This window comes from Streptopelia decaocto, assembly GCF_964273445.1.
Source record: "Streptopelia decaocto genome assembly, chromosome: 19".
Taxonomy (NCBI): domain Eukaryota; kingdom Metazoa; phylum Chordata; class Aves; order Columbiformes; family Columbidae; genus Streptopelia; species Streptopelia decaocto.
Window position 1 is genome coordinate 3,085,524 of NC_138674.1, and position 22,246 is coordinate 3,107,769.

At 47.2% G+C, this 22,246-nt stretch overlaps 1 protein-coding gene across 2 annotated transcripts; it reads right to left on the reverse strand.

Annotated features, from left to right (window-relative positions):
- Window positions 1-5,512: 5,512 nt before the first annotated feature.
- Window positions 5,513-17,701, reverse strand: CD34 (CD34 molecule). Of its 2 annotated transcripts, none has more exons than XM_082068934.1 (8): window positions 17,459-17,701; window positions 12,895-13,035; window positions 11,882-12,165; window positions 11,680-11,757; window positions 9,112-9,259; window positions 8,772-8,812; window positions 7,918-8,082; window positions 5,513-6,309 (listed from the first exon to the last, which is right to left on the reverse strand). In XM_082068934.1, the coding sequence occupies exons 1-8, from the start codon at window positions 17,535-17,537 to the stop codon at window positions 6,124-6,126; spliced, it is 1,122 nt and encodes a 373-aa protein (XP_081925060.1). In that variant the 5' UTR covers window positions 17,538-17,701; the 3' UTR covers window positions 5,513-6,123. The 2 variants fall into 2 exon arrangements, with proteins under 2 accessions (XP_081925060.1, XP_081925061.1); XM_082068935.1 differs by lacking the exon at window positions 5,513-6,309 and adding an exon at window positions 7,529-7,689.
- Window positions 17,702-22,246: the final 4,545 nt, after the last annotated feature.

Sequence of the window (22,246 nt, forward strand, 5' to 3'; positions counted from 1 at the left end):
GCGGCTCGGTTTGATTGCCCTCTGCTCTCTGCCTGCGCAGCGGGATTTAACGCCGAGTTTCTTACCCGTGAAAGCAAGAGGGATCCAGGGGGTTTATAGCCGGTCCTCACCCTGCTGGGCTTTATCAGCCAGGGATGCCGCCTTAGGAAAATAAGCAGTTTTAACAAATATTAGTTACAAAAGAGCAGGGAGGAGCGTCGCTTGCAAGCGGCCGAGCTGCCCGAGCTCAGAGCACGACCTGACATTTCAGCCAGAGCCTCTTAAAGAGCAAGTTTACCTTCCCCTAGGACTGGTTTATATACAGAGGGAGGGAAGGCAGTTTTATTTAATTCGCCTTTCAGCTTATCGGGCTCCGATCCTCCTCAACTGCTTTTGTAATCTGTTCAATTGCTGTTAAATAAAAAGACAAAAAATAACAGTATTAGTGGTTCAAAATCCTCCATGAAATCACGACTCCAGCACCACTTTCTTTACTGAAAGTCTGAGCGCTGTTAGAAACTGTTTTATCATCTGCTGGTAAATCGTATTGTACTAACACAAGAAAAAGGAGAAGTATTTTCTGAATGTATTTCCTTTAATAAGCTATTAAGACCTTGTACTACTAATTAAACTATTAATTAGACATCTTATCATTCCTAAACATGTTAGCATGTTGCCAAAGCAGCAATAAGCCTCTGGGGCCCGCAGAAGATAAGAAAAGGGGGAAGATGCAAACATGAAGATTAAAAAAATGAAGGGAAAGAAAGAATCACAAGAACCAGAAATACCAAACAAATAACCAGGGATCGGTAATATATTGCTTAATTTATAGGAATTAAATATGTAACTTAAAAATGAATTTCATAGGTAGGGGCCCTTGGGACATCTTTTCTGTCTTATGCAAGACAGAAAGAGACAAAACTGTTTTCACACCTTGTTTATTCCTACAGATAGAAACTGGAACCAGTCTCCTTTTCCCCCAAAAAGCAACTTGTCATCAGAAAACCAACAGAAAGACAGGCCAATTTTTATTATTTTTTATTTCAAATAAGAAAATCTTAACTCAATGCGATTCCTGATTGCACAGCTGACCGCTCCAAACAGCATCCCAGGCTTACCCCTTCTCATCTCACCTGGTTGTTTTTAAGGTTAAAATGGAAAAACCTGAAGCTTCCCAGCACTTCACACACTTTCTTTGCACCCTATCGAGGTGTTTCCTCCTGCCCTCGTGTGTCCCTAAGAAATGAAAAGAGGAGATGAGGCTGCGAACACGGGAGCATCATCTCACCCGGCACCTTGTGTTTGGGACGCGGGTCCTGGCTCACACTGATCCACCCGCATCTCTGGCTCCGTCTCAGGCTTTGCAACGCGAGCTTATTAAAACGTTCTTCGAGCCCAATTCTTCAGCGTTTGCCTTTGACGGTTTATCTCGGGGGACAGATAATCTCATTTACGTCTGTTACTACAAATCAAAACACCAGCAAATTAAATGGATCTGAAGGCTAAGATTAAAGACTTGGAATTAAAACACCTGTGAAGTGCCTGTAATGCAAATAGTTGTAAATATCATTTTTTTTTTTTCTGAGAGATGGAAAAACCCTACACATATGCTGTTCCTTTTACCTTGAAAGCAAAGGCCGAAATTACTATTTAGTTGCCCATGTCCCTGCTCATTGGACTAGGTGACCTTCCAAGTTCCCTTCCAACCCATATTATTCTATGATTCTAAACATCACACCGCTGCAGACATTATATACATGGGCATTACATGATATTTGTTTCTTTTCTATGGTTAGTAAAGGTAATGATCTTGGACATCACCTTTTACCAGCGTTGGGAGGTGTCTTTATGGCCACCTAATGACGACTGAGCTTTTGGCCAACTCCAAACTGGTACAACACAGCAATTCAGTGGGACCAGTGATGGGAATCGGGGACTCTGCCTGTTCCCAGGGATGAGCTCCAGCTCCACTGATGCTGCTTCTCCATCAGGAGTGGAACACGAACCCCTACCAACCCCACCCATGTTCCTGCTTCCCTGGGCTTGGACCTGGCAGCAGATGGTGCAGCAAATATTGTGGAACCCCCACATGAGTTTTGCGGGATCGGGCATCAAACAAGCAGATGGGAAGCGGATTGATGGGAAATGAATTTCAGAAATTTCACTTGAGGTGGCCCCTCTTCCTAGAACGTGAGCTTCAAAGCCCACTGTACCTTTTACTTCTTTTATTTCATTATTTTAATACGTTCGCCTCTTGGTTGTATGACCAGCAGGACTCTTCTTGTGCTGCAATGTTACCCAAGTACCAGCTTCCCACTAGAGCAAAGGATTAACTGTTTTAGCAAAGCACAACCAGCAGATAGCAGCATTGTCATATATAATACACCCCAGCCTATTGATTCTGCTGTTCCAAAGCCATGCAGAAACCTTGGTGCACTGAAGGCCGTGACCTCCCTCTATCTCCATGCAAAAGTGAACACTTACCTCTTCTAATCAAAGAGAAGTAGTATTTCTGTAGCCTGCATTGTAAACTGCATTGAGCAAAATTTCACAGGGGGGGTGTGAAAATCTTGTAAAACAAGGCATGCAAAGCATCTACCCTTAAACTGCACAATGTGCAAGTATTCTATTATTCTAAGTAAATCTGTCCCGCATGGAAAGCACCAGGAGAGCTCTCATCTTTCTTCTGGGAGACTCCAAGGTAAATCTCTGGTATCTTCCAAAGGCCACAAGTAAGGATTGGGCATGTTGCTGCTTGTGCAAGGCTGATCCTGCTGCTGAGGGTTGTCAGGGCAGCTCCTCCCAGCGCTAAATCAAAGGAAAAACAATCAACAACCAGCAAACAGAGACAGGAGCTGCTTTTCTCCCACCTGGGATGTGCTGCTTTGCTGTGAGGGGCTGGCGAGATTGCAAGGCAGGAGTTTTCTCACCTGGGAGGGTGTGCTGGGTTTGTTATCAAAGGGATGGAAGATCCACTGAGGGACAGAGTTAATGAGGCTTAATTAAAACTTGTTTGCTTTGATCAATTTGATTGGTTTCAGCAGTGCACAGAGCAAACCACCCTCAGCTCACAACACCATTTCAGGTAGGTATTCCTTCATTTCTGAAAGAGTCTTGGATTTCAACCTGCAGAAGAATTTGGGGGCTGCCTGGACAGGTAACAAAGCTCCCACTTCTGTTTCAGGCTGTGATACGGAGATGTCATTTAATAGCTGTGGCACATTTATATTTAACACCTATATTTCCCACCATTCTTCCTCAGAGGATGCTTCCATGCAGATCATTTTCACCAGGGCGTTTCATGCCGATATAATGGTCCCCACCAACTACACATATATGTGCTGTATAGGAGCAGCACATAGGATCATGAACCAGGCAAGAGCACTTGTATCAACCTTGAACCACATTTTTGGGAAAGCAGGTCGCTGTTGGAAGCTGAGGTGGCCTTAGCCCTCCAAAAAGCCCCCCAAAGTGCCCCAAAAGCCCCTAAAAGTGGCCCAAAAGCAGCTGCAAGCCCACAGGCAGCATGGGATGGTGAGAGGAGGCGGCTGCCCGGCCGGCGGCAGGGCCAGCGAGGAAGGAATGCAAGGGGTTTGATAAGGAAGGAATAATAATAATAACCTTTTCTGCGGGCTAGAGCTGAGCCTGCCTGTGTTTACACACAGGCAAAAAACTTCCTGAGCTGGGAGCGCAGCCTTTTCCGCTGGCTCGGCCCCGTTCCTGCTCGGCCACGGCCGCTCTCGGCATTTCCCTCAATCTGGATGTTTTAGAGAAAGCTTTTGTCTTGCCAAAGCAGTTGACTGTAACTTTATTGTCTCTGCTTGGCTGTAGGACATACCCTGAGCTGTGAAAAACGCACCTGATGCTTGATTAGATCTCCTACTTTGGATACAGCCAGTAGTGCTGATTAGATAAACAACTGCCAAAAGAAAATGCCAATCCCAGCTCCTTATCCTACCCCACAGTGCAAAACAAGCCTTTGCAGCAGCCAGAGCCCTTGGGAGATAAAGTCATTTCATTTTCCTGCATCTGGTTCCCTTGCAGCCAGTCTTTCAAAGGTCAGATTACCCCAAACTAGAGCAAAACTGGCAGCAGCGGTTTCCAGCCGTACCTGGTGTGCATCTCTCCAGCAAACAACACCAGGAAGGGCCGGGCATCCCAAAGAGGAGGGGACCAGGTTGGTAAAGACACCCAGCCTCAAATCTCCCCCTTTCAAAACAGCTTGAGCATCCCCACAAGAACAGGCACCAAAGGACCGCTTGGAATCACCCTGCAAATTCTTTGAGGCAGGAAGCATTGCTGGTTCTTGCGGTGCACAGAGTGACGAGGCCTTCATCTTCATTGTCATCTCCATCTTCATTGTCATCGCCATCCTCATGCACACACACACACACACTCCCCAGTGCCAGGTCAGACCCCACTCCACATGCCTGCACAGTCTCATTTATTCACCCAGCAATTAGCCGGGCGCCTTAAACATCACAAAAATCAAACGCCGAGGTTTAATAACACGCCCTACGCCGCTTGTCCTGTGGACGTGTGTGTTGAAAGACACACAGAACAAACCACAGCCCTTAGTCACAGCATTTCTGTTGGGAAACAAGCTCTACGCGAGGCGTTGTCCTTTCATCGCGCTGGCACGCGGCGCAGCCAGAGCCACGCGTCCCGGTGGGATAAACACGCTCTTGTTCCAAGGACACGACGGAGAAGCTGATTTTTAATACTCTTTTTCTTTTCTCCAACTTGGGTTATTTACAATGAGATATGGGAGAAGCAATTTCCACCAAAACAAACAAAACCTGAAAGATTTTAAACCGTGCTTAAATGACTCTTGCACCCATGAATACAGCCCCACATAACGATGGACGTCGCTGTCTTTCTTACAAGCATTGTACCAGAAAAGGTGGTGGTGAATTCACTAGGGAGAGGGTAGATCAGCTTCGAGGGGCATTTTTGTCCTTATTTCAGATGTGGAGGTCACTGCTGGTGGCAGCACAGACTGTGATCGGAGTGACCTCTGCTGAAGTGCAACCTCTTGGGGTCTTGCACAGCAACACTGGGCTTGCACAACAGCAGCTTTGGCTCCCTAAAAACAAGCTGTGCTTGATTGGGATGGAGCCCAAGCCCAGCCCTGGTCCCCATCTCTCCCTGCATGTAGCTCAACGATGCATTTTGCAGCTCCGCTTTCCTGGGAGCAGGATCCATGCAGAGCTGCAGGATCCGCTCCTGCTGCTGGGATTTTGGGGTTGCCCTTCACTTACCAAAGCGAAAATACACCATGTACCCAATGCAGAAAGACCCACAGCAGAGCCAAGTCTCCATCCAGCACTGCATCCCACTGGGAGCATCTTTTATTCCCAAAGTCCTACAGCTGTAGCAAATGTTCTTCAGCTCATTAAATGACTGATTGCTGGCTCTGCCTCGTTGAGCTCCATCTCCAGTCTCTGACTGGAAGAGACTGGGGAAGATAGATTTTTACTCTAAAACAACCACCTGTATACTGGTAGGACTGAAAAAAGAAACAAGATTGAGGTCTATTCACATTTCATCTTTCAATTCCTTGTGGAAAGTTTTACACAGAGCTTCAGCAAATTTTGCTGGAGTAGAAAATACTAAAGAAGACCTAAAGCACAAGGAGGGGGATTAAATGCCTGATGTTCTCGAAAGAGGAAGAAATCCTGCACTTAAACATGAGATAAAAAAACAACTCTTAATCAAAATTCTTGGAAACCTGAGAGGTCTTTGTCACTGAAATTCAACTATTTTAATCAGCCTAACGCACTGCCACCAAAAATTTGGGCTGTTTGGAGTCTGGCTCAAGGCTTCTGTAGCTTCCATCTGCCTCTGCTCCAGAGCCGTTCAGGGTAAAGGGCACTTGCATTTCCCATCATCTTCTAACAACAAAAGCAGAGAACAGCTGCAAAACAGTGTCTTGTGTGGTCAACGGGAGAAGCAGGAGGAGGCAGAGAAGCAGGTTTTTGGCAGCTCCGGTGCTTAATGTGCCGATTTGGAAGTTCTTCACAGAAATAATCACCAAAACAACAACAACAACAACATCATCATTCTGCAGTTCCCTAATTGTCCATAGAAAACTCTCACCCTCTCTCATCTCCTGCATCCCCGAGGATGCTCCTCTCGCACGGTTCACATCTCGGTGTCGGCGGGGCTGTGCTGCCTGGCCGAGTGCCCGTTTTTGGAGGACGCTTGGCCGTTCTCCTGAGTCCCACCGTTGAGGTTCGGCTTCTCCTGCACCTCAGCTTGCTCCTGCGAGGGCGTCATCAACAGCGTGTTCCCCTGGCTCCCGTTCTCCGCGTAATACGGGTCTTCAGCCTAAACAGGTGCATAAATCACAAAAGGCAGAGTTAGGGAAGGGAAAGGGCTGACGGCAAGTGGCTTTGATTGCAGGCAGCGGTTTGGCTGCCGGTGCTTCCTGAACAGGAGGGACAAACAACTTGCAGGCATGGGAACCTGCTCTTGCTGAGCAGAAGGGCAACAGAGCGCCTGAATCAGGCCGTGGCAAGATGAAGCAAGAGAACTTCAGCCAGGAACTGCAAAGAGAAGCTGTCAGTTTCTGTTGTTTTCTCATAACCAGGTTTTGGAGCTGACCCTGCCCTGGGTTTGCAAAGCTACGGCGTGACAGACCACCTCTGCTTTCCACATTGGCCGAGTCAGGATCACCGTTGAACGAAAGCTATGGAAATGGTCTCTTTTTAAAATGTATTTATTTCTTTGCCTTTCCCAATCCTTCCTTTCAGCCTGTAAATAGATACAAGGTGCCAGCAGAGGTGCAGGACGGCATTCCAGCAGATGCAAAGACACGCTGCGTGGCTTGGTATCACTACTGCTATGCTGTTTCCCCAAAAATAAGATGGGATCTTATATTAATTTTTGCTCCAAAAGATGCCTTTTTTTACATGTATAGCTGCCTGGACATTATTTAAATTAACCTTTTTAAATTAATTGTAACTAGGGCTTATTTTTGGAGTAGGGCTTATATTTCGAGCATCCTCAGAAATCCTGAAAAATCACGCTAGGGCTTATTTTCAGAGTAGGTCTTATTTTGGGGGAAATGGGGTAGGAAGAACAGACGGTGTGGAGACCCAGAGCACCACAGAGCTGTCTCCGTTGCCCACCATGAGCACTCCCCATGTGTTGGACCATGGCAGGTCTGACAGCAACGCAGTGAGTGCTGGTGGTCCCGGGCTGTGTGTGCAAATTCCCAGCTGGTAGCAGATATAAGAGGCAGGTGAAAGCCTCTCTCCTTGTCTGCTTGGCAGCATCCAGCACCCACAGCAAACTGCCGAGCTTCCCATGGTTTCCCTCCTTTCTGGCCATGAAATAACCTCCTGGCTTCCCAGGACACAACAGGTCAAGCGCCCATGGGCAGCAATGGGGGAAAAGCACGGCCCGTCCTCACTTTACAAAGGGCTTGTGCTCCCAAAAGTCGCTGGTGGGGAATGGTCCTCAGTGGTCAGCCTGCCTGGAAAGAGGAAAAATAGAAATAGGAAATTTCTTCTTCTTTCTTTCTTAATATATTTTATTACCGTGGCTTGTTAAGTGAGGGGAGAAATAGCCTTTATTACAGCATCAGTACAAAACAGACACGTAACTCAAATGCAGCGAACGGAAAGTTAAAGTGCATCACTTTTAATGACAAATTTATAAGGTTTTGATGTCTCTGGAGGGGTCTTGCTGGATGAATTCTTACTGCTGAGCAAAAATAACTGTTAGACCTAGAAGTACAAGCGAAAAGGGGGTGGTTTTCCCACAGGAACAACCAGCTAAGAGTTCATTGCAGAAGGCAAGAGAGGTTTCCCTTCGCCTTGTATGGTCTGGCACCCCTGCTCCAGCCCTTTGCCTTGCCCAGGCTGCCCCAGCAGCCCCCCAAGCCTCCCGGGTTCCTCCCTACCGGGGGTTCTGCCATCGATAAGCACTAACCAGCCTCTCGCCCGCCGGGCTCCAGCTCCGCCGCTTCATTAGGAAATAGCCAGCCAAGCCCAGGAACGCCAGCATGAGTCCAGATGTGACCAAGGCGATCAGGGTCTTCTGAGAAAAATCCTGGTGGTTCCTCACGTTCCCCTGTTTAAGGGATTTTATTCCAAACTGGAAAAAAAAAAATACCAAAGAGAGCCGGTAATCTGACAAACAGGAAACATGTGCATCTGCTCAACAGGCACCGGGCTTCAAACAATCCTGCTCTTCACCTCCTTGCTCAGCCTCACGTAAACAAAGCCGGGCTTTGCTACCCCAGCTCCTGAGCTTTGCGCTTGCCCTTTGAGCTCTCGCCTCCTCAAGGGCTCTTTTTCAACCCGGCATCTTCTGTGCCACAGGGAGAATTTCTCCCTTGGCCAAAAGCGCTCAGGTCCTGAGATTTAGAGCATCTGTACGGCTGAAAGATCTCGGAGCTGTTGCAGGCACCTGGAGCTCAGCTTTACAAGCTGACGGCAGCCTCGCCGGGGTGTCGAGATGAGGAATTAATTAATGTCAGCGTGGTACTTTGAAGAAGCAGAGCACCAATTACATCCAAAGAGTTCTTGTTGGGATCGAGGTCTTTTTTGTTTCTTTTAAATAAAAATACTACAGAATTTTACAATTTCAAGCATTTCTGCCTTCAGGGGTTGCATTCTCTAACAGAGGTTGGCTCCAACCATCTCATGTGCCAACAAGCACCTCCGAGATGGAGGCAGGTTCAGGTCTCAACCTCAAATGACCATCTAAACATTTCCTTTCTCCAGCCAATCAGGCCACCCTTTTATCTTTTTTTTCCAGCTGAATTTGCTTAAGGAATTTACCTTTTCCCAGTGAGACTCCTGGAGCATATCTGTAGCAGGATCTGCAAGGTTTAAAATACAAGAGGCATATTACGTGGAGGTAACATCAGCATCAACGAGCCATTGATGAAGATGGAGGAGCCACGAGCCTCTTTGCTGCTCTGGAGGCAACACCACAGCTCCATGGATCCAACAAGACCCCAGAAATTAGAGCAGGAGCTGCAGAGAAGCCACGTCCCCACTTGTAATTAGGATTTGTGTCCCACAGCCTGTCCCCACAAAGCATCCCCTCTCCCATTGCCCAGATGGAGGTCGTTATCCCGTGGTGTTAATGGCAACCAGAGGAAGCAGCTCGACTGACCTCTCTCCCCGACGAGGATGAGGAGCAGACAGTCACGGTCCACCTCCGACTTGGCGAGTTTGATCTGGCAGGGGGAGGGCACGCGGCGGGCGCTCTCCTCACATATCGCGCTCCACAAGTCCGACCCCTTCATCTCTAAAAAATGTTTCTGCAAAATTTCCAAAATAAACGGCCGCTGAACCAACCAAATTGACTAATTCTCCATCTCCTGCTGGTGGTACTATTGGTAGAGTTGTGCATTCACCCCCTGTGTGTTGGTGGCTCATCTGGGCTGTGCGAAGCTGAGCAGAAGTGATGACAAGTGGCAAAGAGCGCTGGTGTCAGACCCTCACCTCCCACCTCACTGCTGCTTTGAGCCCCGATACCAACACCTCGAAAACGGAGATGCTTATTTCTTGTTTCTTAACTTAATAAATGAAGATATTATTAGCAACTCTTGCAAATGGTGTTTAAACAAAGCTAAATTTAGGATCTGAACTGCATAGCAAGTCCCTCCAGTTTTCAGACTGAAAGAGTCGCCTAAAGAGCCCTATTGTTCCAGAGTCCCACGCAGGGGCTGGGAAAGAGGGAAATAACAAAGAAGCATTGAGCCTTCCTGTTTAGGAAATGTCCTCAGTGTTTTTGCTAGGTGGCTGATCAAAGGCTAGGCAAAATAATACAAATTTCTCACATTTTAGGGCTGAACTGACCCTTGGGTGGAAGAGGAAGAGGAGTGAGGAGCTGCAGCCTTTTTCTTCTGCCGGCCAATTTCTGGGTCGGACGGGATGGCCTTTCTCCTTGGGTCTATTTTCAGCCACTGTCAGGCTTGGAGACAGAGCCCACAGTTGCTAAAAGACGTTATCAGCTTCCTTAACATCCTCCCAGCTGGGACACCATCTGAGCTTTGGCTGTGCCCACCCCCTCGGGACAGAGACTGGCTCCAGCTGAGCCCCCCATCCTGCCCCAAGGGGTCCCCACGAATGTGGGGCTGCAAAAAACCCTCTTGTCTCAGCGTTTAGCAGAGCCAGGCAGCTCAGTGCCTTCCTCTCCTTGCCTTAGAATTGCCTCCATATTGTGCTCAAATTGCCACCTCCTCTCAGCATACCAAAAAGAAACAAAACAGAAGAACCTTATCCATGGGAGAACAACAAACAAATCATTTTCAGCTGTTTCTATAGAGCTTGGCTTGGGGTGAGAAAGGCCAAGATGGAACAAGAGACCCAAGCGTGTATTTTTCCTTTCTCTGCTGTGGAAAGAACTCATCGGAGTGTCAGAATTTCCCTTTGCAATTAGCAGCGCCGGGTGCCAGCGTATTGCTCATTTGCTTTGGGAAAGGCCAGCAGGAAAGCGGGACACGGCACGCTCCCTCCTATCTGCTCTCCTCGCAGATGCTCTTATCTGGTTCCCGGGTTCCAGGGCTGCTGAGCCTGAGCTGGTTTTTCCCCACTCGATGCTTATTTGAGGTGCTTTGGGGTGAGACTCTCAGAAAAAGGCACTTTGACCCCTTTCACATGGGGGAGAGCTGAGAGGATGTGCAATTAGATACAACTCTGTAGGATATTCTGTATGTTATGTATGCATCCATTTTTGTAGCGCAGGTATGTAATGCATATTTAATGCGTCTAAACCCCATGCCCAGACGGTGCCGTTGCCCAGTAGGTGGCACCTGTGATCACAGCCACTCGCTCCCAGAGGAGTTTCCATGTGAATTCTTGCTGAAGTGCAGTTGCCATAAACGGGAGCAAATCTAAATGCTGCTTAATCGCCAATTTGCAGAGAAAAGCCGAATAAGAACTTGCTCGTTCTAAGTGGCAGCAGCAAGGCTGACCAGCGGAAGTACAATTAATCATTGTCATTTTATACCCAGGGCATTGCCAAATCTGCTGTCCCACAAGATCCAGCACCACCTGCCCTCCATTGCAGGCTGTATCTCCTGTATGAAAGATTTCTTCCCTCCCACCCACAATAGCGTCTCAGCTGGACCCTTTTCTGCTTTTACAAATGCCTCATTTTTGGTGCGCAAGGCCAAGGGCAGTTACAGAATGCCTGGGATTCCCTTAGGAATTGTGCAGATGGGAACATTGATCTGCCATCCATGCTCATGTTTTCTTTCCTAGGGCGACTGGCGCGACAAAAAAAGGCAATCGCCTTCCCAACAGGGAAGAGGAAGAAGAAGAAGAACAAAGGCAATTTTCCGTTAAACATGGTGGGAGGTACTTTAGAAGCTAAACTGACCCAGAGCTTACTCACGGAAAAGGAGATTTTATGCAACCAGGGGGTGGCATTTCCCCTGGGACTGCTGTGGTTGTCCCTTTGGGATCCTCCTGGGACTGCTGGGATGGTCCCTTTGGGATGCTCTCGGGACTGCTGGGATCATCCCCACCTCTGCCAGCTTGGCACAGCTCAGATGCTGTGTCCCAGAGGTAATGGTGTGAGCTCCCACCCTAAACCAGCCCCCCAGGTGTGATGGGGGACCCCATCACTGCAAGCCTGAGGGCACCACAGGAACCTGCCCTTGGTTATTTGCTTGCAGCCCCCTCCTCCTGCATGTTCTTCCCCCAGAGATGCATGTCCACAGTTGCAACTCACGCAAGTGCTGGACTCATTGAGCTGCAAGCAGATGGCTCCAGTGTCACTCACTTCTTTGACATTGTGGCACGTGATGGGCTGGAAGGTAAAAACCAAACAAAACAAAACACAGTGCTGGCATCAGCGAATTCTTGGGGATTTGTGAGGCAAGTTCAGTCTCCTCATGGTCCCACAGCCCACAGTCCCACAGCTGCATCCTTACCTTCGGGCTGTCGCCGCCTTTGTGCAGTGCCGTGGTGGTACCCGAGACGGGAAGATGCTTCGAGGTGGCAGCATCGCTCGTCAGAGCTGGCGTGGAGCCTGGGGTTTCTGCCACCGTGCTGGGTACAGTCACTGGGCTCTTGGTTGTAGGGACTCCTTGACTTCCAAGTTCTGGCCCCGAGGGGGTGCCCAGCGCCAGCGTGGGCGCTTGGCTGGGCTGCGAGCTCGTCCGCTCGCTGCTGAGCTCCAGGGACGTGGGGCTGGCTACCGGGGACTCGGCTGCAGCTTCGGTTTTGAAGAAATGCAATGAAAAGGATACACGAGAAAGCTTAAGTCCTCTAAAATCAATGCGTGGCATTGCGATGACTGAAGTACAATATTGATTTGTCATAGCCAGCGGTACCAGAACGTGTTATTGGCTGTATAAGAAACGCGCATTAGACTTGCTTGAGTTACCTAATTGTTACATGCGCTTGATAATCTGTTTACAATGGGCTCATTTCCTGGGCATACGCTGCACCATGGCAAGGATGCCATTGCCCGACCTGCCCTGTGTTACCCTCACCTCTCCCTTGACCCAGCATCTGCAGAAATATGTTCTGACTTCAAACAGAACAGAAAGGCACCATCCATCTGTGCAACGGTCCCTGCTTCACGGCCCTTCAGAGCTTATTGCAAAGGCTGGAGGGCCTCTTCTGGGTGCCATTTGCTGAGCAAAGAACAAGTCTGTTGAAATAAAAGATGAATGAACATTTTGTCCCTTCATCTCTTGGCTGTTTTAAAAAGGATGGGTCTAAGCCACCCGTCCTGAAGCCAGAAGGATCAGGCTGCCCCAGGCGGGATTTTCTGCACACAATTAAAGTTATTACCATCCCATTAGGCTCTTTTTTGGGAGCACAACCTGGACACTGACCATGCAGTTTCTGAGGGCAAGCTGGACCTGTGCATTTCATCAATCTGGTTATTAATACAAACACTACCAGCAACCACAGGAGGAGTGAGGGGAGCGATTACCAGACGTCTCCGGCGTTGGCTTGGCGCTGCTGGGGACTCCGGTGGCCGCGGTGGCTGCCGCGCTGCTGGTACCTTTCGGTTCGGTGGCCAGGACTGTCGATGTGGGGGTGTCCGTTGGGCTCCCAGAAGCGTTGCCTGGGGCTGGAGGAAGGTTTTTTAGGGGCTGCCAAACCTCCATCCCAGCCCCATCCCCGCGGGTCCCTGCTTTCACAAATTCACTTTCTTCTTGCCCCAAAATGGCAGGCTGCCTTAGAGCTCATATGGGAGAAGCTCAGAGACTAAACATTGCATCTGGGTGAGTACCAAACTTTAGTGTGGGCCTTGCGGAGGCTCCGGGGCAGCACTGGGGGAGGCCAGGCTGGTTTCTACCCCCATCCTGCTGCATCCTCGGGCTTACCGAGGGATGCACAGAGCTCTGCACAAAGCTGGATTTCATAGGAGGTTGGTTTGTAACCCTCGGAGGAAAGACTCAGGCCTTGGAACAGATCTCTTGCGCGCCTCAGGAAAAAAAGAAGTTGGATTTGCAGTTGCAGGCACAATCTCAAAGTAAATAGAAACATTCCCATTGGCCTGGGATCAGCTCTGACTCATGAGCAAAAACATCTTTGGAGGTAAAACAGAAGGTTTGGAGAATGGTTTGCTGTTCTAACTTAAAGTTTATATATTGCTTCCTGGTATGTTACAAAGATGACACTTCGAGCTTTTCCTTCTGAAATGAACTATGCGAGTCAGTGAAAATGCATTTTTTCCCATTTCTTAACCTTTTCTATCCTTAAGATCTATTTCCACTTTTAACAAACAGCTTCACTCTCTACTCCAGGGCTGTTTAAGATTCTTATCCAGACACTAAAGAGAAAATAATACCAAATGCATTGTTTCATTTGTATTTGTGCCCAGGGGAGCCTGAGCTCCAAGAAGAGTTACTTCATCCTTCCAAACAACCCTCGGAGATGGAGCAGCACTGACAGGTCCCCATCAACACACATTTCTGGGTTGAGTGCCGCAGCATCGTGCACCGCAGCGTCCTCCTGCCAGGGATTTTTCTACATTGGGATGTTCATATTTTGCTGGATCAGGTCCAGAGGACCTGGACGGTTTGTGAAAAGCGAAGCCTGAGATCACAGCGCATTTTGGCAACGGGCAGGTACATCGCATCCCTCCCAATCCCATCGTGTTCCATCCCATCCCCATCCCCGCTGCAGCTGCTCTGGGGAAACGGGGGCCCTGCTGAGGTTCAGCGCAGGTGTCTGGAGCTGGGGTTTAACTTCTGGCACAGCTTTGAGTTCAGAGAGAAGTTTCTCCTCTCCAAGGCAATTCGGTTCCAACTGGTTAAATCACCAAGTTTTTCTGACGAATTTTAACAAATCAAAAGCAGGAGGCATGACTGCCTGCCCGGAGTAATGAGCAGCACAAAGTCAGAGCCAGGCTTGGCATCCAGCTTTGTGTTTGCATGGACATTGGCAGGAAACTTTACATCACTAGAACAATATAGCGCCTGGACTTGACCTCCCCAAGTGCCACAGCCACCCAAGTACCTTTTAGCTGTTCCAGATGTTTGTAAAGCACCAGAGGTATTTCTAATCAAAGCCTTTTCACCACTGAATATCATAAATTGAAGCCTGGATTATTGCTTAGTGTAATTCATGAGAAGACTTGTCACATAGTATTTCTTTTTCTTTCCTTTGTCGTAGTGTGCGCAGGCACTTTTATAGAAAACACAGCTAAGTGTTTTGAAACCTTAGGACTCATGAGATAAATAACGACCCAGATGTGAGCTGGATAATCTACATGGTGCTCAGCTAAAGTGGGTCATTTATTGCACCATACATTTTTACTAGCTTTGCTAAACTTTGTCAATTTGTTAGTATTAAGAGTTGGAGAGTTTAAGCCAAGCCATTTATTAATTCTGGAGAAATCTTTGCCTGGTAGCGCTAGCACATGGAGAGGAAAAGCATGCAGATATGTGAAAGAAAACAGTAGTACTCCATAGTACCTATTGTGTTTACCTGTCTAGCTTTTAAAAAGTAAATGCCTCTGATTTTTAAAGATATTGTAGTAATAGTGCTTAGGAAGTATGTCGTCTTAAAACAAATGAAAAAATAAAAAGCAACGATATAAATTGTTGAAGTTGCTGATATGGTCCAACACATCCCTGAGTACTAAACTGGAATGGCAAAAGGCAAAATTCTGCAGTGGCAAAGACTCGGGAAACAGCAGAGAAGTTTCCATAATTCACGCCCTACTTTGCACCCGCAACAAATCAAACCGGGGGGTTTCTCCCCTGCAGCCCCATCCCACCAGGTGGAAGGTGCAACCCCAGGGGATTCCCAGGCAGGAATTGCACCCTGTGCCAACACACGCATCTCTCTGTAAACCTTTTCCAAACCGGGCGCTTATTGGAGTGCCTTGAATTTTAACAAAGTGCTTTTTCAGGCTCAACCGGTGCACCCAAGGGCCACAGGGGACCTGGCGCCTCCATCCGGCCGGTCCCAGCGGCTGAAGAAGAGGGTGAGGAAGCCGGGGAGCTCCGAGGGCTCCAGCTGCATCGCTTTCCAGTCCTGCTGCTCCCAGCCATATGGCAGGAATTCAAGCGGGTGGAGCCCTCTTCCCTCTGGAAATATCCGATAAAAATAAAGAAAGATCCCTTCCCTCCCCCTTTTTCCTTCTCCCAGACAGGATATGGGTGTGGGGCCGCAGGCACGCAGGGCGCACAGGGTGGGGGGCTGTGGGGAACCCCCCAGCTGCTGGACCAAGGGTTTCCTTGGGCTTGGGAGCTCTCTGGCATCTTCCCGGGGAGCGGGGTTGCTCCTGGCTTAAGTGGTCACGCTGTGCAGCCCTTTAAAGGATGTTAAACTCAAGCTGCTGGGAGTTTTAAGGCCCCTTTTTCTTCCCAGATTTTTAGAGCTTGGAGAAGGAACGAAGGGAAGAAAAAAATGATTTAAAATTACAATAAAATAGATTCTTTTTAAAAATCTAGTTGGGCAGAGAATAATTTTAAAATATATTAAAAATAAAAAAAGATAAAATTTTTTTAAAAGGTTTGCGTTAGGTTCAGCTAGAATATATGCTCCCTTTTCCATGTACATTCTGAGACAGGCACAGGACAGCTCTCCGTGCGGTTTATCAATACCCAATTTTGCCATCACGAGCCACTCGCAGCATCACCCCACCGCTAATTGGTACCCAGCTCCATCCTCCCCACGCCCTGTCCACACGTGGCACTTGTAGACCTGGCCCAGTATGGCATGGGGTCTTTTTTCCCTGTAAAATGTGTGGTTTTAGCTAAAACTGGCCATTCTACCCTTGTAGAGGGTAGCCAGGGGCCAACCTGAGCACAAACCTCCCCAGATTGGGATTTCTATTGGGAGCTGCGCAGCTGAAACCTTTGTTTAATTCACTTGGGGTCCCAAAGAGGTGACAAGAATCTGGTTTCTCTCTGCTCTGCGCAGGAGAAATAAACACCCAACAGAAATAAACCTCCTCGACTTTGCAGGGAGTGCTAATAAAGCCCCAGAACATCCTGCAGAACCGTGGAGCATCGGCTGTGCCAGCACAATGAATGACATTTTGCAGCATTAAACCCCCTGTCGCCCGGTAGATTTGTCTTTACAAAGGCAAAGCTTTTTATCACTTTTGTATCACTTTTGCTTTGTACTACAAGGAATTTGGATTTTTGAGCTTCAGGTAAACACTTTTGTCTTATACCCTCACTCACTGCTCAATTCAGCCCATCCAGACAGCCCTGAGATCTATGTCTCTCATATAAAATAGTTTTTTTTCCCTCCTTGTAAAATTAACATAGAGTGGAGGGTCAGGAACAACAGCTGCGGTGAGCGATATACCTTGGCAGCAAAAAAACCATGAAAAGAGCACCGTGAAACAGAAGAACGAAATACAGCAAGTTCTTTCAATAGATCTAGTCGCTCACATTCATGTGAATAAGGAAAAATTACAGTTGAGGAGACACCCGCAGGTTCCTGGCTCCCGTCCCAGCACACTATGCAGCACACGGAGCGCTGCTTCTCTCTTTATTACTTTATGGCTGTTGGGTTTGGGACAAAAATGATAATATTCCCCTAAAATATAACCCCTTAAAAAGTACTACCTAGAGAAAAATCTCTCTGTTACTATTCACTTTTTCATACCATGAATATTTGAAGTGCTGGAATAGGAGATTTTAATATTTATGGAGATTCATTTGATTTTCAGAAACTCTTCCCACCACAAAACAAAAGGCTGATTTACACCAGTGCAGCCTGAGAAACGACTGGAACCGTGAATCCAGAGCTTTGCATGCTGCATTTGCATCCCCTGGTGTCATCTGCAATATTGCAGGGATCTCTAATATCCCAATTCCCTTTCAACCCAGCAGCATTTTCTGTTTGCAGCACGTTGGCCAGGACGTCTGCTGCTGTTCCCTGCAATGGGAAATTGCAGCCTCCACTAAATGCATGTTAAAACGCATCCTCCTAAGATGCTGTTGCAGAAGTTACAAAGAGGTTGCCCCATGCATTGGTCTCACGTTGTCATTGTCACCCGCGTATTTGCTGCAGTCGGTACTCACCAGACAGCTCCACCACGCAGAAGGCGATCCAGAAAAGCTGCCTCCACTTCATTCTTTTCAACTTTCCCAAGAACAGCATTCCTGCTCGCAGCTCCCACTCCAACTGGCTCTGGCTGGGACAGCTCTTGGGTTTTCAGTCCTGCAGCAGCTCTGAGCTCATGTAACTTGGTTGGAGTTCAAGCCTTTTTGAGATCACTCGCTTGTGGGGTGGGTTTCTCTTCAGGGGTTGTGCTTATGGTTCAAGACTGCGAGGTGGAGTTTCTCCGATTCGAATTTCTACGGTTTTATATAGTTCATGGCAACCTCACTATCACTTAGGTCATTTTCTCCTCCCCACTTTCCTGCCAGCAGCTTCAAAACAAACAAAAGAACAACCCTCTCCCCAGCAAAGGATCCCAAAGCCTCCCTGGGCTTAACTCTTTCCTGAGAGCTGCTGGTTTTCCCATTCCAAGTGAAGGCTCCAGCTGGAAGGAAGGATTACAGTGGAGCCTGCTGCTAAACTTCCCTCAAAGCCAAGTAAACACAACCTGATGGGAGCAGAGGAGCGGAGAAACCCCAGGTCCTGCCGCTGGCAACGAGCCCCGTGCCCGGTCCCAGGGCTGTGCTGCAGCCAGTGCCCTGGAAAAGGGGGGAAACTCTGAAAACTGGCTTCAGAATCAGAAATTTTCTCAGCAAATTAAGCAAGGAACTCGAGGATGCGAAATCATCACTGACCTGAAGAGAAATAACTCCATTAGCTTCACTAAATTGACTTCGGTCAAACAGCGAGCGCGCATGAAATGGTCTAGAGGAGGTCTGGGGGAGAAGAAAACCCACAAGCAAAAGCTTCTGCACGAAACCTGGAGCAGAAGAGAGACTCGAGACTAATAAATAACTTCCTGGCGCTCTTTTCCATTAATAACACATTATAGAAACATAAAAAGCAGTGTAGAAATGTTGACTTCGGTTTTATTACCAGGCTGAGCTTGACCGAGTGGAAATGGTTGGTCAAGGCTCTCTGGTTCTCTAGTGGTTGCAACACAGATGTGTGTGGGACCAGCTCTGGAACTGGCAGGATGGGGCTGAGTCAATGCATGCTAACATGGCCTTAAAGAAACATGAGTATCTCCAAAAGTACGGATTTAAAAACAAAAATAATTTAAAAAAACCTCTGATGTTTCCATTTCTTGATTTTTTGTGTCTGGGGACACCAAAGACAACAGAAATATCTTAGTAAAAATATTGGTGTTTGGGGATAAAAAAGATATGTTCATTTAGGAAACTGAACTCTAGTGGAGTCCAAATTCTTCCTTTCTTTTTACAGGTAAATATGTGGTCACTAAAGGAGTTGCTGCTAAAAGGAACCCAAAAATGAGGTGGCCAGGAAAGCAGGTATGGAAGGAAGGACAGCAAAGCACTTGCTCAATGTTGTATCTCTATGAATGTCCCCATAACACTTCTACAGTCATAGGGCTGCAGTCACCAAAAGGATCAAAAGACAGAAAATAATACAGGGTAGTATTATGTACAAAGAAATCCCCAAATAGACTTTCCGGTATACACATTTATTGGTGTGACAAAATTCCAGTAGCTTTTGTTTTTAGCACGGAACAGGCGTTGGATGAGACGATGTTTAAAGGTCTGTCCCAAACCATTCTGTGATTCTATGACAGGAAAATGTCTCTTGGAAGGAAACATCTGTAGCTAAGAAATGTCCTCCAACATCTATATAAAGATTTCTATTATGTCCAGTAATCTGTTACTGAATAAAACTAAAATATCCCGGTAAAATATGGTCTATAAAACTGAGTGTGGACACAGCTCGGCTGTCTCCAACAGCTCCCACCACGAATTTTCTCTTTGTTCCTCTCTCAAACACACACACAGGGAGACAGGACTCAGTACATGACACAGGTTTGCATGCCTATCAGTTTAGAGATATATTCCAAAGATTAAAGGAGAAAAGTAGAGGGACCAAAGGTTCTATTTAAATAACAGCTTTTGGTTTTGCTTTTGTGCTTTGTTGTTGGTTTTTTTTGGCTTTCTGTCTCAGAAAGTGTGAATTTGGGTTGGGTAACACAACTCAAAAGAAAAAGTTGGGATTTGAGATTATCAGCTCCTAGGAAGACAGAAGACGGGCTGGTGAGGACCAACATCCCATGGCACTGAGCAGCATGGAGAAAAACTGCCGAGCTACTTCTGGCAGGACAAGGCTCAGGAGCTTTTCTTGATGGCAAAAATCAGATACATGCTTAGAAATTTTAGTCTCGTACTAAAAATAAGTGAACCGTAGGAAAAGAATGAAACAAACCAGCTCATGCTGAGCCCCTTCTTTGCACCGGAGTTGCAGAGGAGCTCTGGTGCAGCCCTGTGGTGGGACACCCTGCACCTCCCAGTACCATCCCAGTCCTCCCAGTCCACCCCGGGGGCTCCCCCTCCGCCCTGCCGGGTTTCCTGCCATTCTCCTCCAGCGCTGCTCTGGGCTCCCGAATGAAAGAAACCAACAGAATCATCCGGGTTTGGCTGCTGGTTTTATTTCACCTTTCAAAACCAGCCTAAAAATAGAGAGCTGGACTAAAAATAGGCGCTGACTGGGTCTGCCAGACACTGAGCACGGGAAGCTCGCGGGTTTGGTTTCCAGTGGAAGTAGGGCTGTGTTTAAATGACATTCCTCGTGTCAGAGATGTGGAGTTTCATTGGGACTTACATGGACTGTGTGCACTATCTGAGTATGTCACACCAGCCCTTAGAACTCATGTTAGGAGAGCGACTTCAGCCAAGCATGGCACAACAGATAAATCTGACATACCCTCACATGAAGAACCAAAAGCAAAGAAAAAAACCAAATCAGATTATTTTTTAATTGAAAGCAGTGCCTTTGGAAGATTTTAGAAGACCTAGAGATGCTTCCACTCATCCAAGCATTCTCTTTCTGAGCCTCAGCCATTGCTGTTGTCCCCACTGGGGACATGTGGCCTCCAGCACAGCACCACCAGCAGCCAGGCTTAAAAACCCCTGACCCAGCCTAACCAAGGGTAGGTCCAGCTTTGCTGTTTGATGTCCATTCACGATCATGCTTCAGAGATGCTGTGAAGCTGGCAAGCTCTTTGGTTGGGGGGGGTGTGTATGTGTGTACATACCTCCAAACATGTTCTAAATATTCAGAATATCCAGCTGCGAACAGGCTCTTCAGTTATTTCCATCTGTTTATTCAATGAGTGGAAGATAACACCTTGTCTCATTGATACGACTTTCTGTTTAAAGTGGCTTGAGCACATTGCAAGCGAATACTGCAGAATTATTTCCTCCTTTCAGACCACTAACAAATCTTTGTAGCTGAAAACTTAGAGACCCAAATAAGAAACACGCACGTGAATTATCTCGAAGCAGCCTGTATCAGCTGTATAAGGTTAACAACGGCTGAACTAAACATTTACGGGATCAAGTGTCCACATTTCAAATAGCATGGTGATGAAGGCTTGTTCACATAGACTGGGAATTTGTCCAAGTATTTAAGGGTGATTTAATTTAATTGTGAATGATGCAATAGACATATGGCTAGGAAGTTATATGCCAGGAAACATGTTTTCTATAAGTATTTTAGCAGGCAGATGGCATACAATAGTTTTGGTGTAGTCATTTCCTCACCTCTTAAAAGCTGTTGTTTTGGACAGATGAAATAATTAGATTCCCACCACCCTCCCAAGACACCAGAGGATGTGCAACCTTAGAGGACTATTTCTGTAGAAAACCCTATCAAATAAATCAAACCTTAGGCTTACCTTATCCATTGCCATTCAAGGGTTACAAAATGTTTTCATAACTTTCCCACTTCAATCGAAAGCGAGCGAACATTAGTGCTTTACAGCCCTCCCACCACACGGTGAGCACAGAGGCGTGTGGAAGCGCTTGGAGCGGTGCCACACCACAACTAAACCCCCAAAGCCAAAGAGTTGTGTGTTTCAATTCCCAGCCTTAGCAACCAAACCACACCATTTCCCGGACAGACCAACGCTTTCTGGAAATCACAACCCATCTCCTACATCCAGCGTCTCAGGCTTCCCAAGAAATGCTGCTGTGGGAGATGCAGCTTTTGGGAGTGGGATGAGCATCCCTGTGCCTGTGATGGGACAGCCGGAGCAAAGCATGAAGCTGTAAATAAAATGGTATTTGGGTGAGGCTTGGGTTATTTCTCCTATCAAAGCTCTTAGCAAAGCATTCCAAGATAAAATAATAATAATAGTAATTTTTTTAACACAGTAAAGTGACCCAAGATGCTCTTGGGATGGCATCTCCTTTGTGTTAACAGGAGGCATGGGACCTGAGCGAGGGGAACTCCAGTCTGGTGCAAACGCAGGACACGACTTCCCCGCTCCGAGCAGGAGCAAACCGACTGTGATTCAACTAAGAAAGGGCAAAGAGCTCAAAAGCTTCCTTAATATTATCACCCTTATCATGATTTCCTTAAGCACTTGCCATCTATTTGTCTTACAGTGTTTGGTTTTGCACGTTATTAGATTTATATTGTAACTCTTGGGGCAGGAAATGCTTCCGTTAGTAAGTGTTTCAGAAACGACATCCTGAGCCTTCTATCAAGGCATCATCCTTTGTGCAAAGGCCGTTCTGGAGAGATTACTGCCTTGATTTCTTCTCCAAAGCCACTCACCCCTGTATTCTTTTCCCAAGTCTTATTTAACTACAGTTCTTAGAATTAAAGAACAAATATATACCTATATATTTTTTAAACTTGGGCAAAGTCTTGCCTCTTCATAATCCTTGCAACTCCATTTAATGAGTGCTTTGCTATTT